Here is a 19786-nt window from a genome sequence, read left to right as displayed (position 1 = left end):
AAGGCAATTGCAGCCGAGCTTCTCAACCGTGGTTCCATCCCTGAGACCTACACAGTGAAACTCCTGGAGAGAACCAGCCAGAGTTGTCCTCTAATCTCCACAACTCACAATGTCACACATGGGCACATGGGCACACACACACATACACACACACACACACACACACACACAAAAACACACATACTAAATAAAATATAATGAAAAATATACAAACAACATGACTCTTAAACACATACAAATTATTCTATCTCGGCAGCATGTAATGATGAAAGAAAGGCCGAAAGCCTGTTGCTTTAGAATCTGCACGGGGTTGTTGACTGTTAGATTCTATGCAATCTTCAGAGATTCTTTTCTCACACATTGGATTGAGGCCTCAGGATGAACTTCACTTTTATCACGTGGTGTATCAAGTGCTGTTATATTTTGCATACTTGTGACTTTTCAGGAGAGATCAAACCTTGGGCATTGATCATCTGGTGGAGTCCTAACTTCCTTCTCTTTTATGCCAGATCTTTTCTTTAATGCTGAAGGCACAGGACAACCCAGGGTTCTTTATGGCTGCAACAGTAAAGGTGTAGCCCCATAACTTCCAGAATCAAAGCCATGGCTTTTCAGCTGTATAGACATTCAACATTACAATCCTGGCTGTGTCTACCCGAGTCTTTTTCAGTGGGAGCAGGAGGGAACCCGGCCACAGGGATAATTTTCAGTCTGGAAGCTAGCCTCACTTTCTATACTTTTCTTTCCTGGTCCCTAGAACATCTTAATGTTCTGGGGAGTCCAAAACTCAATCTGAATCTAAAGCGGCATCCTTCACCTCTTGCCTATTTCTCGGCATGGCTCGGGGCTTAGTCATCGCCAGAAAAGGAGCCCAGTGATGGGAAGCCTCCCTCTCATATTTACTCGTTGACCTTCAGTTTCCACATTCAAGCCACTGGATGGCTTATTTGAAGTCCCAAAATAAACTTGATTTGGAAAGATCTATATCTATCTATCTATAGATATTATTTCTTAAGATATGTATCTTAAATTATATATAATTATATAATAATGTAAATTATACATATTGTATATATTTTATATAATACTGTAAATTATATAGTTAACAAATAATCTTAAATTAGAGGGAAATTAATAATTTATAAGAAGCAAGAATAGAGGAGAAAGGGGGAGGCCTTTCTTTTTCTTAGTCAAGAGCATCTGTTTTTCTTCTAACTTTGCATGATCATGTTTGTCAAACAACAGACCCAGATGAGAAATGTAGACATTATACTGTCAGGTGTGTTGCAGTAACACACGCATAGAATCCCCAAATCCAGGAGGCTGAAGTAGGAGAATGGAGACTTCAAGGCCAGCCTGGGCTACATAGTAAGATGCTATCTTAAAAACAAGACAAAGAGAAATGATCAGAATAAGTACTATAGTATTAACCACCCCCACCCCCACCCCACCCCATTCAGAAAAGAGCTTGCCTCAAAACAGGAGAGTCACAGTGCAGGCTTGGGCTGTCTGCTTAAGAAGGAATATTTGAGGTAAATGCACCCTACAGGGGCTTAATGCTTGGCAGAATTCTTCTTTTTTAGTGCCTGCTTTTATGATCATCTGTACTGCACCTGTTAGGGAGATAAATAAAGGACTGGGCGATTCTTTCCTCTGGACCTCTCTAAATAAATCACTGAGAAAAAAAAAAACTGTAGAAAAGCAAGTGTATTCTTGCTTCTCGTCGGGTACGGCTGAAGATGCTTCCCTCTTGTTTCCAGGGAATTTCAAATAGCAGGAAAGCCAAGGGTAAGGGGATTGGTAAACAGGTCCAATGCTCCCTGCTTGTCTGCCAAGCTTAAGAGAAAGAAAACTTGTCAAGTACTTAGATTTTCTTGGTGGCTTGCTTTTTTTTGGGCATGAGACATGGCTCTGGCCCTCAGACATTTTCATCTTTGTTTAAGTGGTATCTTGCTCTGTAGGTCATCTTGGCCTTGAATCTGCCGTCTTCTTCCCTCAGCCTCTCCAGGGCTGGGATTACAGGCCAGCACCATCTTTCCCAGGTTTCAAGTATTTACTTTCAAGGTCTATAGGAACACAATGGTTTACAGTGTTTCCTTATATCAATGGCAATTTTAAAGACCATCCTCCAACGCTCATGTTGGAATAAGCTACCCAAACTAAAGACACTTTCAAATAAGTATCTCCTTAAAAATTTGAATGAAACAATCTTCGCAATACTCTTGCAAATACATTCTTTTACATCTCAGGGGGATCTATGAGAGGAAGTAAGTGCGAAATTATTGCTATCGCTTTTACAGACTTAGAAAGCATGCTTGTTCTTTTAACATAAATTATTTATGACCAATTTATTTTAAAATGACAGCTTAGAGTGTTTATGGGCCTTTAAAGAAGATTTTACTATTATTAAAATTTTCTATTTTTATCAGCACACCTTCCTAATTTTCTCTATGAAGCCTCTATTAAGGGACACTAAGATGACTCTTGGCCATCAGTGACTTCTGTGTTAATTCTAACTCTAAGCCAAATCTCTGGATGCACTTGTGTGTGTTAGATAAGAGGTATCAGAGTGAAAGTCTTAGCAATAAGAAATCAACCCTGTCTCACCCTCACTCAGTGTCAGTTCTTGATACAATGAGATCTTTTTTTTTTTTTCTCCTGAAACCCTTCAGTTGGTTCAGAGTGTATCATCCTGGGAAAACTCAATAACTCCCCAAGAAGTTACTTACTGAATTGTGTTATTCTGGGTTAGGTAAACTGTGAGGAATCTAGTTTTCAGTCAAGAGCCATTTCCTCAAAATTGACAGCACACCCATTAACAAAGACCGAACTATGAAGAAGGACCAAGACCTTGCCATTAATTTCCCAGAGGCTGCAGATTATTTCATAAACAGAGAGAATATGACCTCTGCCCCTGCCGGTTTTATTTTTATTTTTACTTTTTTTAACAGACAGATCCCCTAAACCAAAGTGGTGCTATTGTCTTGTCCCACTTGAATCTGCTCTGCGTACACAAGGGTCAGGCTTTAACTTACGGAGACTGCATTTGCACGGCCACACTGATATTTCACGTTGAGTAAGCTAAGCATATACTTATTCAAGTATTTCAGGCTCTTCCCATCCATAAGGCAGAGCTCTTACAGTCTGTGCATGTGATTCCAGAGGCAGCTTTTAGATCTCATAGAGGCAGGTGTGGGTGGGCTGAGTGAGTTAGCAGGGAGCAGACGAGGTTCATCCCGCCACCACCCCCCCCCTCCCGTGTATTTCTCCCTCTAAGATGAGTTCACAAGAAGCCAACTATAAGCTGACTCTCATTGTGCCTTTCAAGTTTAAATCCACTTTGATGAGACTTTTGCCCTTTTATGTTCCCTAAGAATCTCTTTACAGGCCAGCTTGGCACACAGATGAAACAGCTAAAGTTACATTTCATAGGTCAGATGTTAGGTCTTACGGGTTTACTTTACTCGATTTTTGACTTGATTTATTTATCTGTTTGGGCAAAACATATTTCTTCTTCAAAGTCATTCAAGCCTTCTTCAGATAGTATCAAAAACCTCCCCCTAAAATTCCTCAGGCTACTCTGCTTATGGTCTTTGTCTTTTATAAAATGTCACGCCGTAGCTGATGTCTTCTTTATACCGAAAGTTGTCTTACTCATAGAATTGAACATTTCAGTTTAACATGGTTGGGACTGGAGGTCTTTATGATTGTCCTGTATATTTGGCCTATTTTCCTTTAATGTAAATAATATTCTTATCAAACATTACTGTATGGTATTCATGGAACATTCTAGAAAGCTCAAATTCCTGCTGAGCCATGTACTAAGTTCATATTCTTTCTATGCCTTACTTTTCTCATCTTTAAAATGTGATTAAAATAATACCTGACTTGCAAGGTCTTTGTAAACTGGAAATAAATCAGGTAAAATGCTCAGAGCGAGATCTACCATATAGCAAGCCTTCAGGCATTGAGCCCAGAACCCTTGCCAGACCTAAGGTATAAACACCTTGCATGTGACAGAAGCCTTGGTATTCCCAACAGCATTGGCTTCTTCCTCCTAACCTGTTGTTAATTTATAACATGTGACCAGATAAAAATTGTTTTGTTTTGTTTTTTTGTTTCAGTTGTTGGTTTTTGAAACAGAGTCTTGCTCTGTAGTCTTGGCTAGCCTGGTTGTTTCTGTGGAGCTCTAGCTGGCCTTGAACTTGGCAGTCCTCTTGCCTCTGTTTCTTGAGAGCTGGGGTTACAGGCAGGCAGTGAATGACACAATAGTTGGAGCTGGTATTATTGTGATGACCATTGTTGCCACCAGGAGTATGTGCTTATTTTACTCAAAGTGAAAAAAAAAAAATTCTTAGTTTTTACACAGTTCAGATAAAAAAGGGGTCTATACTCTAGGGTCTCTGCTGTGTTCCTATTGAAGTGTTAAAGGGTCTCCCGCTGTCAGAAATCAAAGGACATTGAGCTGTTTCTTTACATGACCTTTCGCACTTAGATGAAAATGTTATCTTGAATAGTTGAGCCTATAACTGTATGTCACCAGCTGCAGTTATGACTTGGGTTTGAGGAACATAAGATTTCTCTAGAGCTGCCTTTAGTGGTTGACTCTGAATTTTTCTCAGATAACTACATAAAGAGATAGTCTTGACTGCACATGGACGGGATGTGTAACAAATTGAGTGCCGCTGGTTTATTGCTCTGGAATCTCATTTTTATGACCCCCATTTGGCACCAGGACTCTCTTCCCTCTATTTTTAAAAAGTCTCCCAAAGTCAGCCCCAGCAGGCACTTGGGTGAAGGCCTTGAAAGGATTTATCCTGTAACCTCTGTCTATAAACAGAGTCAATAATACAGTCCCCAATGTAAGACAAAGTAGGGGATTTAAAGAGAAAAATATTGACTATGCAAATCACTTGTGAAACCTTTGCCTTATGATGTGTGCTATACTATTTAAATTTCTTAAAATTGTGTCCGGTTTTATCCAGTGGCCATCTGATTGTCTTTGGAAACAGGAGCTAAAGAAGCAAAGTCATTGTCCTGGGTGAAATATCTTATACTTGTTGCTGTGTGACAATGCCTGTATCTTCATCTTCTTTCAGTGTGGAATGGCATTGTGAGTTGAAACACGTACAATTTGAACAAAAACACAAGCTAACTGAGAGGTTTTTTTAAAAAAAGCCCCGTGGATTTAGGGAAATTCCATCAAGCTGCAGCTCGAGTCACTGAAATCTTCGGAATCCATGCACAGTTAAAGTTTGTCTGTTCAGAGTCTTCAGCAGCTTGTGGCCACAGCAGATAAACCTGGCTTGCATGGATTAAACCATTTTAAAGAATAGGGCTGTCTGCAATGCTTAGGGTTCACTTTGTTCTAGAACCCAGTAATCTTGATCATTTTAATCAATACTGGATAGAAATGTTTCTGAAATGTAATATCTCTGTACTTAAAAACAACAACAACAACAAAATACAGAAACAAAAAAAAAAAAACCCTCTACATTTGAAAAGAAGCAGATGGGAGTCAGGTATCATTAAATAGGCCTGGAATCCCAGAAGTTGGGAGATAGAGACAGGAAGAGTAGTAGTTCAAGGCCATCCTTAGCTACACAGCAGCTGTAAGGTTAGCCTGAGCTACATGAGAGTCCATCTCAAAAACCAAAAGTGAACAATGAATCACAGTATACTTTGGATACTGTAGAACGTATTATCCCAAGGATGCAAACTACTGGTTTTTGTGTCAAATGAGTTTTTATTTGTTATCTTTCCTGTTATTCTTTGCTGGAAGGTCACTTTTATTGTGCTGTCCATCACTAGATGAAACCCCGCCTTCTGCTGTTATGCACGTGGCCTGATGGACTAGCTTACGAAGGGTGAAGGGTTTAATGCATCCTTGAGAACAGCCAGCATTTAAGAAAGCACGCACTTTCAAGGCCATGCAAACACAAGGCAGGCTCCTAAGGGAGAGCACCATCTTTAAAGTTGCTTGTTTTAGGCAACGTGCCTCCCCAAGGCCAGTGTTCTGTGCTCTCTCAAGACTTTGGTACATCTCAAGGCCCGTTGGGAGGCAGCTTGAGAAGCTTGGTAAAAATTCCCTCTCCTACCCAGCAGCCCTTGTAATTTTGAGGTCAGCAGCTGTTTGTTATCTGGATAAGTGAATAAGGTAGATGGAAGGAATATTATGGAGGCAGCAATATTGAACAATATCGTCTCCATCATTGTGCCCATAAGAAAACAAATTGCTACCTCCAAAGCCATTTTACAGTTTTGTTCTGTTTTCCAACATACTTTCATTGACTATTTGGGAGTTTCATGTAATGCACCCTACCATATTCACTTCCAGATCTCCCAGGTTCAACTTCCTACCTTTGAGACCTCACAAAAAAGGAAGAGGAGGAGGAGAAGGAGGGGGAGGGGAGGGGAGGAGGGGAAGGAGGAAAGGGAGAGGAAAGGAGAAGGAGAAAAGGAAGAGAAGAAGAGGAGAAGGAAGAGGAGGAGGAAGATGACAACCAAATTTTTAAACAGGGTCTCACTACATAGCCTTGACTGTCCTGGGACTCACTCTGTAGACCAGGCTGGCCTTGAACTCACAGAGATCTACCTGCCTCTGCCTCCTGAGTACTGGTATTAATGACATGTGTCACTACATTTGGCTACATTTTTTAAAAAAGGTTTATTTATTGTTTATTTTATGTGTGTGGGCATTTTGCCTGCATTTACATCTGTGCAGTATGTGCATGCAATACCAAAAGATGGTGTTGAATCCCCTCAAACTGCATATAGTTGTGAGCCATCATGTGGGTGCTAAGAATTGAACCTGGGACCTCTGTAAGAGTAGCTTAATACTTTTATCAATCAAAGCTCCAAACGAAGTCTATATCATGAATTTACTCACATTGAAAAGACCTTACCCTATTCTCACATAGATACATATTTCACACACACACACACACACATACATACACACATATAAATATATACATATATATATGCATACTGAGTCTGAGCTTTGTGAACCAGCTGACTAAGGGTTGGTTCTCTCTGTGTACTCATCCATTAGCAGAAAACATACCAATAGGTAGGTCTAGAAGAGCAGGACTATGTAAGTTGCCCAAGAAAGAGAAGGGGGAGGAAGAGGAAAATAAATAACCGAGAGAGGCCCAATATCTTAGTAGAAAACATACAAATGAGCGGGATTCCAAAACAGCAACAAAGCTGGCTTCTGCCTTCCTAGACCGGAGCGGGTAGACTTTGATCTTTTCTAACTCACAACAGGCTTTCCCTTCCTCTGCGAGGCTGACATATACATATACATATACATATACATATACATATACATATACATATACATATACATATACATATACATATACATATGCTTTTAGAACAGAACCTTGCTATGTTGCTAAGACTTGGACGATAGTCCCTCCTCAGCCTTGGAAATGAGCGGAGTTTCAGGCACTCTTAGTTATTGAAGGCATGGACTAGTTTCTGATTACTACTTTAGAGAAAATTAAAAAGTCAAAAGATGTTCTAAACATTAATATATATAAGCATGCACTCTCTCTGTCAGAATGCTGATGTCAATTACATGTGGTGTGTCCTTTGGAAAACTTCACGATTTACCCGTGAGAATGTGAACGAAAGATGCAAATTACACCTTAAAATTGCAGAAGTGATGTTGAGATTCTAGACTCTAAAAGAGCCCTCTGGGCTCAGGATTCCCAGCCCATATTTGAGGACTATTATTATAAACCAAGTGTTTGTTGAGTTTTTGGTGACAGGAGTTGGTATATCTGATAATTCCCGAGGTGGATGTCTCCATGCAAACCGGGTTTTACAGTGAGGCTAGTTCCTTCTGGTGCCCTGTTGTCTGGGGATTTGCTCCAAGTAGAAGTACATAGTGCCAGAGTCCATCATCAGCACAGGGAACGCATGCAATGCTCATTGCCTCTTTAATGGAAAAAGAAAGAAAATTTGCTATGTTACCAAAAGTGACCTCTATTAAAAGTGGGTTGGGTAAAGTCACCTTGATTGACGTGTACAATGTATAACATTGTCACATATTTCATTTTGAACTCAGAATGTTACCTTGAAAATAAGAAATAGAGGTCAGTAAGATGGCTCTGACTCTGGCCACCAAGCCTGAGGACCTGAGGTTTATACCTGAGGCCCACATGGTGGAAGGAAAGAACTGATTGCTGTTCTCTGACCTCCACATGCACACTGTGGTACATGTGCACACACAGGCACCTGCACATACACCACATACACACACACACACACACACACACACACACATGTTATTATAAGTGATAATTAAGTCTAACCATGATGGCCCACTCTTGTAATCCCAGCACTCAAGAGATGGATACAGGAGAATTTCAAATCTAGCTTGGTCTATATAGACTCTGCTTCAAAGATAAATAAGGCATATCATGTTCTCAGGGCCGTATTACCAAAGGTAATGGTTTTAGTAGATTCATTTTTCAAAAGCTTCCTTCATAGGTGACAGAATGTAAACCACAAAAGACATAGCATTCGATGATAACTTTTTATGCGTCTTTCCTGACTCTACGTTCCTGTAACATTCATGTGGTGTAATTAATTATGCCGTCCATAATATAAAAATTGAAATGAAATTATACCTAAGGGCCTACAGAATATTTTTATTGATAGTGATAGCTTAAGTGTATGATAAGATACAATAATGTAACAATATTTATCATGTAAAACTAGTATGACAGCTTAAATGAGATTTTACCTAAGGGTCTACAGAATATTTTTAATGACAGTGTATTATTTAAATATATGACAATATGAAATATAATAATGTAATAATAGTTTTATTAAGTAAAACTAGTACGGCAGCTTGGTGACAGGCAGTGAGCCTATGAAAAAGAGAGAACTGAGTTATGCCCTTTTAGTGGACAGGCGCATATATGCAGAGAACTTAATGCCATCTAAGAGTTAAGGCTTCCCCTACCCCCCTGAAGTTACTGACCACAGAACCCTTGGCACTGAGAGTGGACATGGCTTCCACAGGAGAGAGTCTCACCTTTTATGGAGTCCCTGGTTCCCAGTGTTTCTTCAGCAGCTGAAGGCCATGTGTGAGGTTGTCTCACGCCTGCCACCAGTGCCCGTCAGTTAGAATGCCTGGGCACAGGCTGTGCAGGCCTGCCATTGGCAGCATACCTGTGCTTTTTACAGTAGATGGTCATAGGAAAAAAGCCACCATAAATAGATCAAGCATCTGAAAGCATTTCAGCCTTGCAGAGGAAGGGAAAGCCTGTTGTGAGTTAGAAAAGATCAAAGTCTACCCGCTCATTCGGGTCTAGGAAGGCAGAAGCCAGCTTCGTTGCTGTTTTGGAATCCCACTCATGTGTATGTTTTCCACTAAGATATTTGGGCTCTCTCTGGTTATTTATTTTCCTCTTCCTCCTCCTTCTCTTTCTTGGGCAACTTACATAGTCCCTCTCTTCCAGACCTATTAGTATGTTTTCTGCTAATGGATGAGTACACAGAGAGAACCAGCCTTTAGCCAGCTGGTTCAGAAAGCTCAGACTCAGTATTTTGGCTTTTGAGTAGGCAGTTTAGTGGCATCTTGCTTTGTCAATATCTATTTTCCTGTTTAAGATATGAAGAGTTGGCTTCAGAGAGGTGATTCTCAGATGTGAAATGAAAGCTGTACTTGTCTCTGGGCCTCAGGATAAGTTTTCAGAACACAGCTATTGTAATGGAATTTTCCCCTCATTGATTAGATAACAAATAGGACAAGAAACCAATCACTGGCCAAGAAGAAGGTGTGACTTCTGGGTCTGGAAGGGGAAGAGGGGACCCAGGAGAAAGAGCCAGTCGAGGGAACAAGAAAGCCAGACAAAATGTAAGAAGCTGGCAGCGGTTGGTTGGATCCACCAAGATCTGCCACTCGAGGATTTATAACATAGATTAGCTTATGAAATTAAGATGCTATGTTCTGCCCTCAAGCAATTGTGTTATCTGTGGTTCTAAAAAAAAAAATGGTACCTCTTGGCTATTACTACCTGGGAATCACCTACCTGATATAAATACCTGAGGGGTATTTGCCTAGGAATTGGTGGGACATGGTTTTTTTTTTTTTGTTTTGTTTTGTTTTTTTTCTTGGTTCTAGTTGCCTTTCCAGCCTCAATTTTAAAAGGGGACAGATTCCTTAGAAAGGAAAGGGGCGCGTTGTTCCTGAGAGCCAGTACCCTAGCCGCGATTGCTCTCCTGCCCTTGTTAAGAAATGCAAGACATGTGTTGACAGTTAAGATGAAATCTAAAAGATGGATTTGGGCGGGTGCCCGGGAGCCTTAGCCAGCAGGAGGACAGCAATGGAAGACATAGCGTTCCCTGTGGGTAATGCAGCCGAAGAAAGCTGCCCATAGAGCAGCAGGGGACAGTTCTTGATTTCTTGGCAGGGAGGAGAAGGGGCTTTTGTGCGGGTAGGAACAGCCTGCCAGTCGGCTATATTTACAGAGCACCTGCTGTGTGGAACTTGGAAAGGAAAAGGAGATGGGTCTTGTCCTGAAGAAGCTTGTGACCAAAGAGGGAAGAAAGGCCCGCAGCTACTGTAAACGCTTTAGCATTTACAACCATCTATGAGATGGAAGCCGCATAGGGGACCTTTAGGGTCCGGACTGAGTCACGATGCTCCGCGTGTAGGCTGTGGATCAGCAGCAGCAGCAGTGCCCACAAACCCGTGAGAGATACAGAATTTTGAACTTGGCCACTGATCTCCCCCTCACAATCTATGGTTTGATCAGACCCTGTGCAAATGGCAGTTTCTGGAGCTCGAGGGTCCCAAGTACTGTAAGAAGGCAGAGTGAGGAGGGGCAACAGAACCAATCCTGGCAATCATTCACCAGCAAGTTCCTTAAACATGGGGTCTCCTCTCTCAGCCCGTTTTGTAAGCCAGATTCATAACATGTTCTCCAACCTACCCCATACTCAGTGGAGGTATAAGGGATATCGTTACTAACAAATAGCTGCCATAGAAGCAGCCAGTGAATTTGGGGGGAGGGGTGCAAATGATTTTAGTGGCAAAGCTGAGCATGACAGGATCTGTCCGAGACAAAGACATAACACACACACACACAAGCAGCAATATAGATAATATTAAAGGACACCCCGTGGGGGTGCTGAAACTTTGGGATTGGTTCATTTTCCGAGTCAAACCTGCTTGGCCGTCACCATTTCTGGTCACTTATTATCTACAGGTTACACGAACTCCTACCAATGTCCCGGGAATGACCGGCGCTTCTTTTCCCACTATCCGTTCTGTTTCGGCGCAATTGATGACTGGTTGATGACTGATCTGCTTCTCTAACTTGTGAACTGCAATGCTAGCCGTGAATTATACTCACTTTAGTAGCTCCCGTTTTTATAGTTAGGGTGAAGGAGGAGAGCACATCTGTCCCACTCTTAGCTGTCTCCTCAGCCCCCACCCCAATTCTGCACGGGAAGTCCTGGTCCTGAAAAGTAGACAAATCCTAAACAGGTGGCATATACGTTTCCTGTTCAGGTGTGGCCAAGTAAACATGATGATCGTTAAGAAAAACCAGGAAGCAATAATGCATAGATGATGCCATCTATTAACTCTTTCCTTTCTGCGACCACCCCAAGACGGAGGCTTTGTGGTTAGTTCCGTTTTCTAAGGAGGAAACTGAGGGATGCTCCCGGAGGTGGGTCAGCATAAGAGATCACGTGACCTTGAAGGTGCTCTGAGGGGAAAGTGAAGTAACAATATTGGAATGTCTGCCAGCTTGTTTCTTCTGCCTCCTTCAGAGCAACTGAGAAAGAAAGCCAGGCCTGTTGCAGAGCGTAGGCTCTCAGGCCAGCCTGAGGGGAAGGAAGGCATGGCCCCTAGCTTTCTTCTAGAGCAGTGGCTCTCAGCCTTCCTAAGGCTGCGACCCTTTAATCTAGTTTCTCATGTTGTGGTGACCACCGACCATAAAGTTATTTTCATTGCTACTCCATAACTGTAATCTTGTTACGGTTATGAATGATAATTGTAAATATCCATGTTTTCTGATGGTCTTAGACGGCCCCTGTGTAAGGGTCATCCAACCCCCCAAGTAGTTGCGACCCCACAGGTTGAGAACCTCTGCTTTAGGAGGTTCAGAGCCTAGCTTCTCCTCATGAACTGTGTGGTCTGTCAGGGTTTCAGTTTCTGGAAGGAAAGGAGAGAATTACAGACAATAACTTACTAAAGTTAAAACTGTCAATTTAAGTTAGTCCTAAACGCAACAGGTGACAGTACATTGTCGCTGTTTATTTGTTGGCTGCAAAGTATGGGCTCTTTGTGGTCTTCAGAGGGCAGACTGTCTTTCCAAGGAAGCATACAACTTTCATGTCCATACAGATGTCTTAGTATTAATGCTCTATGATTCTGCAGCTTGGACAATTGGTTACAGCTGGCTGTTAAGACAGTGGTTCCACAATTTGAGGTAGTTGAGTTAAAGCTCTTAAATCCTCATTGTGCTTTTATATTTTGGCCTGCTGCGTAGAGCATGGGTCCTTCAGACACAATGGAGATGGACAATTTATATTCAGGGCGTGTTTACAGCTTTCAGCATCCAAGATGATTCTAATTTATTTCGTTAGAAATCACCCAAGGCACCACCTGGATCTGAAAGCAAAACAAAACAAAACAAAACAAAAAACAAAGCAAAACGAAACAAAAAACCCTACAGCTTTCCTTAGGAAATATGTCTTGTGCTGTGAGTGGTAACGCGTGCTTGGAGTCCCAGCACTTCTAAGGCTGAGGCACAAGGTTTGCAATGTGTTCTAGACTAGCCTGGGCTCCACAAAAAGCTTGATGCTAGCCAGAGCTACGTAGTAAGACCTTGTCTTAACAACAAAGCTGAGAGCCAGAATCAGCTTGATAGCGTGTGTACAACCATCCTTGAAGCCTTTCTTCATTCTTCTGTGACTTAGGTTACTATACATTTAACGTGTTTTCAGCAAAACAACAAGATGCCAGGGAGGTTTAAAAAAAAAAAAAAACAAACAAGCATCCTTGTCGTTATTTAATTGTGGGAGAAGGGGATCTAAGTATACAGAGACTCCTGGAAAATAACTAAATCATAGTTGATACATAGTATATTATGATGTGGCCACAGATGCTGGGAATAGGGAAGAAAGAAAGGCTACAGCCCAGAGGACCTTGAAAGAAGCCATAAAGGTGGACCACGCCTGGGCAAGCGTAATGGTGGAGTAGGGTAGGTCCCAAGTCAGGATCCCACTTAGTTCTATCTGACATAGTCACAGAGGACAGGCCCAGTGGGGAAAAGAACAAGACAATGATCTTCAGTGACAGGAAGGTCAGAGGACAGACAGAGAATACAGTTGCAGCAAAGAATGGCTGAGGTAGCATAGTTAGAGGGAGGAGGGGCAAGAAAGTGCAGCAATGGCTTTGAATGCTAACCTGGAGAGGGCGGGAGGACCTAACCCAGTGTGTAAGACAGAATAATGGGATGGAGCACAGGAGTGTGATAAAGAGCTTCTGCAACTGTGGGGAAGAAGGATCAGGAGACCCAGAGCACTGTCTGCAGACAGAGCCAGGAAGAGGTCCTTGGGCATGGAACAGCCATGGCTGAGACCAAAAGATAGTATGTCAGAGAAACTGGCTTCCCACACTGGTGCTCTGATATCCATCCGTGCGCCTCAACAGCTCACCCAGAGCCAAGCTGTCAGTACCAGATCCCCATTTCTTCACTTTGATCCCTGAAAATAAAAAGGTTGCGGCTTTCTTCTTCCAGTGGGCAACAGCATTAATGATACTTTCCATGATGTGGGGAAGACAGGAAAGCGTTCTTGTCAGTGGCATCCAAAGGGACTTAGTGTTTCACTCTGTCTGTGAGTGAATGACCTCCCATCCTGCTGTGTTATCTTCTGCTAGCATGTAAGGTCATATACTTTTTCTCCTTTGATATCTATGTATCTAACCATCCATCCATCCATCCACTGATCCATCCATTTATCTATCTTCTATCTATCTATCTATCTATCTATCTATCTATCTATCTATCTACCTACCTATCTAGTCTGTCTAGCTAACCATCCATCTGTCCATCCACTGATCTATCTATCTATCTATCTATCTATCTTTTCCCTCATTAATAAAGAGTAAAATACTTACTGATCACCAGAATATTTGAAAAAAAAAATCAGATGAGTAAGTAGACAAATTGAAGCTTATATCAGATACAAAATATGATTTTTAAGAAGACTTTGTTTCACCCCACATCCCAGCATTTCTCATTTTCTGATCTCTGCCATAGCATAACCCACTCATTTGTCTAAGCTCATTCCATCCAGAGCATGCTAACATCCTGTGCATTGCCACAGCCTCGCAGATGTGCTGGATCCTAGACACGGACCAACAGAAAGCTCCTGGGTTCCCACTATCTGCCTAAAATACAACTTTCTTATCTTTGGGCTTTATTTAATGATCAAGCAGGGAAACACTTTTAAAGGAGATTACCTTCATTAACAGTCTCTTCCTGTTCTGGAATTAAGGCATCCAGTTTACTCACACAGAACCAGCCAATAACTCCCAGTTCTGGGTGCCTGTGGGAAGCCCACAGGGACATCTTTATGCCCTCACACCCTGGGGTGTGCCTGTAGCTACTTGGAAATAGTATGTGATTTAAGGGAAGGTTCCTTACCAGACTGCACGGCCTTCCCAATCCACACTTTGCACACTGCATACACAAAGTCACATATAAAATCTCCAACCCTGAGCTTGAGATGGTCAGTAAGTGTGGGTAGAAGTCCAGGCATGTATCCTTAATGAAACCAGCATAAGGAGGGCTTAATTCTGTTTCCCAGAGATCATAGCTTTCCCTTGTAATAAGTGAAAAGCTACAGAACCAGAGATCTGAGGGCTTTGATGTCATGACCTTTCAGAAAGTCCATACTGGAGTCACCTTGGTGCCTTTTTCACTATTACTGTTGCTATAAGGGAATCTCCTACCCGCCCCCCCCCATCACTACTTACCAGGCAGTTTCCCCTCCCTCCTCTCCTCCCAGTTCCTCCCTCCACCTCCCCTCTGCACCCCTCTACCCCATTCCACTCCTCCTTCTTTTCTTTTGAGAAATGGGCAGGCCTCCCATGGATATCAACCAGCCATAGCACATCAAGTTGTAGTAAGAGTAGGTGGCTCCTTTCATATTAAGATTGGATGGGGCAACCAAGTGTGAGGAAAAGGATCCCAAAAGCTGGCAAATGAGTCAGAGATGGCCTCTGCTCCCACTGTTAGGAGTCCCCTCAAGAAAACCAAGCTACACAACTGTGATGTGAGCAGAGACCTAGGACAGTCAATTAGGGAACCTGTTAAAGAGACTTCACTTCAAGCTCCACGGTATGTGTTTGCCACTTGCTGGGTCTCCTTTTGTCCTGACAGCAGCCCTCCAATAGCAAATCAGTGCCATGGGCATTTTTCCAGACCCGGCGCTGGGGGTTAGGGGTGGGGGAGAGGAACAAGTTTAGCAATATTAAGTACCCAGTCTGCACTTGCTTGGATGAGGTTTTATGTGTTTTCACACTTTGAAACAGAGCTTTTGATAGCCCTGGTTGTCCTGGAACTCAGGGGATAGACTAAGATGACAGTGAGCTCCCTTTTTCATACCTCTACCCGGAAAGGGCTGGGATTACAGGCCTGTTCCGCCCCTTCTGGTCTTGGATGAATAACTAAGCTGTGGGCATAGCCTGGATCTTCATCTCACCTCTGCTTCATTCCGCACCACACTACCCCTCCTATAGCAGGCTGTTTGGGTCCTCGGCTCCCACCACACAATGTAGGGTAGTGTGCCTGGGCTGCCTGATCCTCCGTCAGCAAGCACAGGAAGATGGCAGCGTGGGTAGAGCCCCGTCACTTATGAGAAGTGAGCCTAACGCTTCCATCGTTCTTTTCCTTTCTAGAAAATGAAGTGTCCGCCCCAGCCCCTCCCCCGGAAGGTAAGTTAAGCCATCGCCTCGTGTATTTGAGCTGCAGATGCTGAAGTCCATCCCAGCATGATTTGATCTCCGTGGATGCTATGACCTTTAACCTACTTTCTACTGGGGATGATGACAGGTGTGATCCGTTGATAACAAAAATAATCCACAGTGTATTAACCCAATTTGAACAGCACTTCCTATGTATCGTGGGATCATTTCCAAGTCCTTCCGTTACATAAAAGTTGTTGCTGGCTTCGCGTCTCATATTGGTTGAGGCAAAACGTTGATGAAGCTGTCCCCGATTTAGTAAAAGATAACGTTTCCATGTTTCCTGTCACGATGGAAAATGGGTTCCATCTCAGCCTGAAGCTCAGCAGCTTCTCAACTTGATCTATGTCACGTCACCATCAGACACCTTCAGGAACTGTTTAGGAAGTTTCCAGAAAGGTTTGGGATCCCTGCGACACATTGTGGGATCCAATTTATTGAATCGTTAGTATTCTCTTGCCTAACAGATTGTGTGTGTGTGTGTGTGGGGGGGTAATTAAAAGTGTCCAGCCAAATTCTTGATAGGGCTACAAGCAGCCAGAAACGTACTAAGTCTGCTGTACACGTAGGAGACCTGTGGCTTAAGGCATTGGGTAGAGACCAGGGCTGAGAGTTTGATAAGCCAGCCCAAGGGATGGTTAAGAGCTCAAGGTGGCCCTTGGGAATCATTGGTGTGTCTGCTCCTGCCAAGATGAAAGAAACCAAAAATCATGTGCAGTGTCCCACAAGCCAGCCAGCCAGGCCAGAAAAACAAATTAAAATAACAACAACAACAACAATGTCTTTCTAACCACCCTTCCTCCCTAAAGCGGCATCTGATGAGCCACTCTCGAGTCTTTACCACATGCACAACTCCAGATGGCACCCGCACCCCGGAGAAGGATACAGGGCTCTCTTGCAAACACTTGAAAGCCGAAAGCCGAGACTCGCTGTACCAGACACAGCATGAAGTTCTAAATAGAAATAGCAGTTTCCTGTATTGTTGGTTTGCAGTCAAATTGAAAATGAAACAGCCTGCAGAACAATAAGCCGACAGTCAGTGACTACACTGGTGTGCGCACCTGTGAGTGCAGCACGTCTGCTACTGGAGTTGGCAGTGTGGTGTGGAGCCAGGGCGTGGGAGGCCACTGCTGACAAGTTCAAGTTCTGCTCAAGTCAAAGTAGAACTGAATAAGGCTTCATTTTCTAGTCCCTCTCCCCCTACCACACCTCCCCCCCCCCCCCTAGAAATTTATGAGAGGATGATGCAGCCTTTCCATCCTGGAGATAGTTTTTCTTCAGAGGGCAGTCTAGAGACTCAAGCAGCTCATAGAAGCCTCTTTGTCTAGCTAGGAATACCAACCTCACTGAAAACCTTAAGCAGTAAGGAATACTGCCGAATTTCCAAGTAACTGAACCGGGCTCGGTGCCCCTAGGAGGTCAAATGGGCAAGCTCCTGTTTGCAGACGTCAATCTTGAAGCTGCTAGAGACTTGTGACATTCTTCTTAGGATCTCCTTCTTCCGTGCTGTTTACTTCTTGTATGTAAAGCTTGCTTTGGCCCTACCCGAGCACACTGAGAACCGAGAGGCCATGAAACATAAGCCTTTCCTTTCTGCCAGAGGTCAGATGTTGCGCTAGGCCACTATAAATTGTGTTTCTTTTATAGTGCCATATTTCATATCTATTATACATTATTGAACTACCAGGGCTAAAACACCTCCCCTCAAACTCCGCTGAGATAGTCCTCAGCTGAGATCTGGCTCACTAGTTATGGAGACAGACAGACAGACAGACAGACAGGGCATGGAGAAAAGAACTCATGCTTGAAATGGTGTTTAATGGTTTTTGTTTGGTTTTCTTGTTTTTGCTTGTTTGTTTGAAACAGGGTCTACTGTATCTCAGGCTAGTCTTGAACTCATGTCCTCTGGTTTCCATAGAATTACAGTGTGGCACACATTGCCCACCATGCCCAGCTATGGTTAAAACAGTTGCTTTAATGATTTTTGTCTTACCTTTTTATTTTTTTTTAACTTTAAACGATTCTTTATGAGTTTCGCATCATGCACTCCAGTCCCGCTTATCTCCCTACCCCCTCATATCCACCCTTCACCCTTGCAAACTACTCCTCAAAATAACATACACACACACACACACACACACACACACACACACACACAAACACACACAGGACCACCACCACCACCACCACCACCAACAACAACAATCAAAGCATAGAAAACATTTCATCATGGAAGCCGTGTTACTTTAATGTTATTTTTTTTAAAGATTTATTTATTCATTTTATATATGAGAGTACATTGTAGCTATACATATGGTTATGAGCGTTCATGTGGTTGTTGGGAATTGAATTTTAGGACCTCTGGTCGCTCCGGTGGGCCCTGCTCTCTCAGTCCCTGCTTGCTCCGGGCCAAAGATTTCTTTATTATTATACATAAGTACATTTTAGTCGACTTCAGATATACCAGAAGAAGGTGTCAGATCTCATTACCAGTGGTTGTGAGCCACCATATGGTTGCTGTGATTTGAACTCAGGACCTTTGGAAGAGCAGTCAGTGCTCTTACCGGCTGAGCCATCTCTCCGGCCCACTTTAATGTTTTCAGATGTATTTGTTTGTGGGTATCTGTGTGAATGTACTTGTATCTGGGTGCGGCAGAGGCCAGAAGAGGAACACAGTTACAGGCAATGTCTGCCACCTGATGTAGGTGCTGGGATCCAAGCGCAGGCCCGCACGTTTGTTTGAACAGCAAGTTCTGCTGAGCCTTCCCTCCAGCCCTAACAATTACTACCTTACACATACTATCTTCTTATCTCAAAACTAATGTGATTCTGAACAGAAAGAAATACAAGGCAGATGACGTCGACTGACCAGATCTGACCTCACTGCCCTCGTAACACATTTATTGCCACCCAACCCAATCCAGAAGATCCCCGTGCCCACAAGAACATTTTTGAAACTGCAAGCATCTCACAACCGCTGTATACCTCATTGTAACAGCCAGAAGCTAAGATATTGGGACCATTTACATGGGTCACTATTCCTTAAAATGTCCCTGGCTGACTTCTAAAACAAAGTGATCTTCAGAGTATATGGTCCTGGTAGAGTCAGGTATGTGTGGTTTTGTTTTGTTTTATTTTGTTTTGTTTCTTTCTTTCTTTGGTGGGAGGGTTTGTTTTATTGAGGCAGGGACTCTCTTTGTAGCCCTGGCTCTCCTAAAGCTTGCAGACTGTAGAGCAGAGACTATCCTTGAACTCACACAGATCCCCTGCCTCCGACTTCTGGGTGCTGGGATTAAAAGAGTGTGCCACCACACTTGGCCCTGGGTTAAGTGTATTTTTAACAAAATGTGTATTGCATGGTTTTGTATAGACATTTAAAACGATCACATTTATTAACTTGTTTGATTAAAGATTAGAGTGAGTCTGAACTACAATCCCCAAACTCCCAATTAATATGCAGCGTAATGACGATGTAGCCATCATTAACATAATCATTTATTCTCTCCCTCTCCCTCCACTCATCATCACCCAGTCAAGTGCTGTAAGACACTTTTAAAGATGTGCTTGTACTTTCCACACAGAACCAAATAAAGAGAAAGAGGCGGGAACCGCTCCAGCAAAAGGTGAGTGGGAGGGAGGGAGAGCTAGGCTGAATTCATCAAGGCCAGAACAGGAAGGGGTCCTTCTGGGCTCGATGTGACCAATGACATTTCCTCCACATTAGCTTTCATCTGTGTGGTATCCCGTTCCTCGTTTGCAAGATCCAATCAGCATCACCAA

The 19786-nt window shown here is 42.9% G+C and overlaps 1 protein-coding gene across 27 annotated transcripts in view; it reads left to right on the top strand.

Moving 5' to 3' along the window:
- The window catches only part of Mybpc1 (myosin binding protein C, slow-type), an 86951-nt gene that overhangs the window by 3594 nt on the left and 63571 nt on the right, over positions 1–19786 (top strand). For 20 of the 27 annotated variants that reach the window (XR_001779416.2, XR_380342.4, XR_871679.3 and 17 more), the window contains exons 2-3: positions 15941–15976; positions 19588–19629. Coding sequence is in view for 17 of the 27 variants with exons in the window: in XM_006513046.4 (XP_006513109.1) it covers positions 15941–15976; positions 19588–19629 (78 nt within the window). In the remaining 10 variants the exon portion in view is untranslated. Of the gene's footprint in view, positions 1–15940; positions 15977–19081; positions 19116–19587; positions 19630–19786 lie in introns of those variants that run through there. The other 7 variants (XM_006513049.4, XM_006513057.4, XM_006513053.4 and 4 more) reach the window with 2 other exon arrangements.

This window comes from Mus musculus, chromosome 10, assembly GCF_000001635.26.
Source record: "Mus musculus strain C57BL/6J chromosome 10, GRCm38.p6 C57BL/6J".
Classification (NCBI taxonomy): Eukaryota; Metazoa; Chordata; class Mammalia; order Rodentia; family Muridae; genus Mus; species Mus musculus.
Note: the sequence above shows the minus strand (reverse complement) of the source record. Positions and strands in the feature narration are given on the sequence as shown.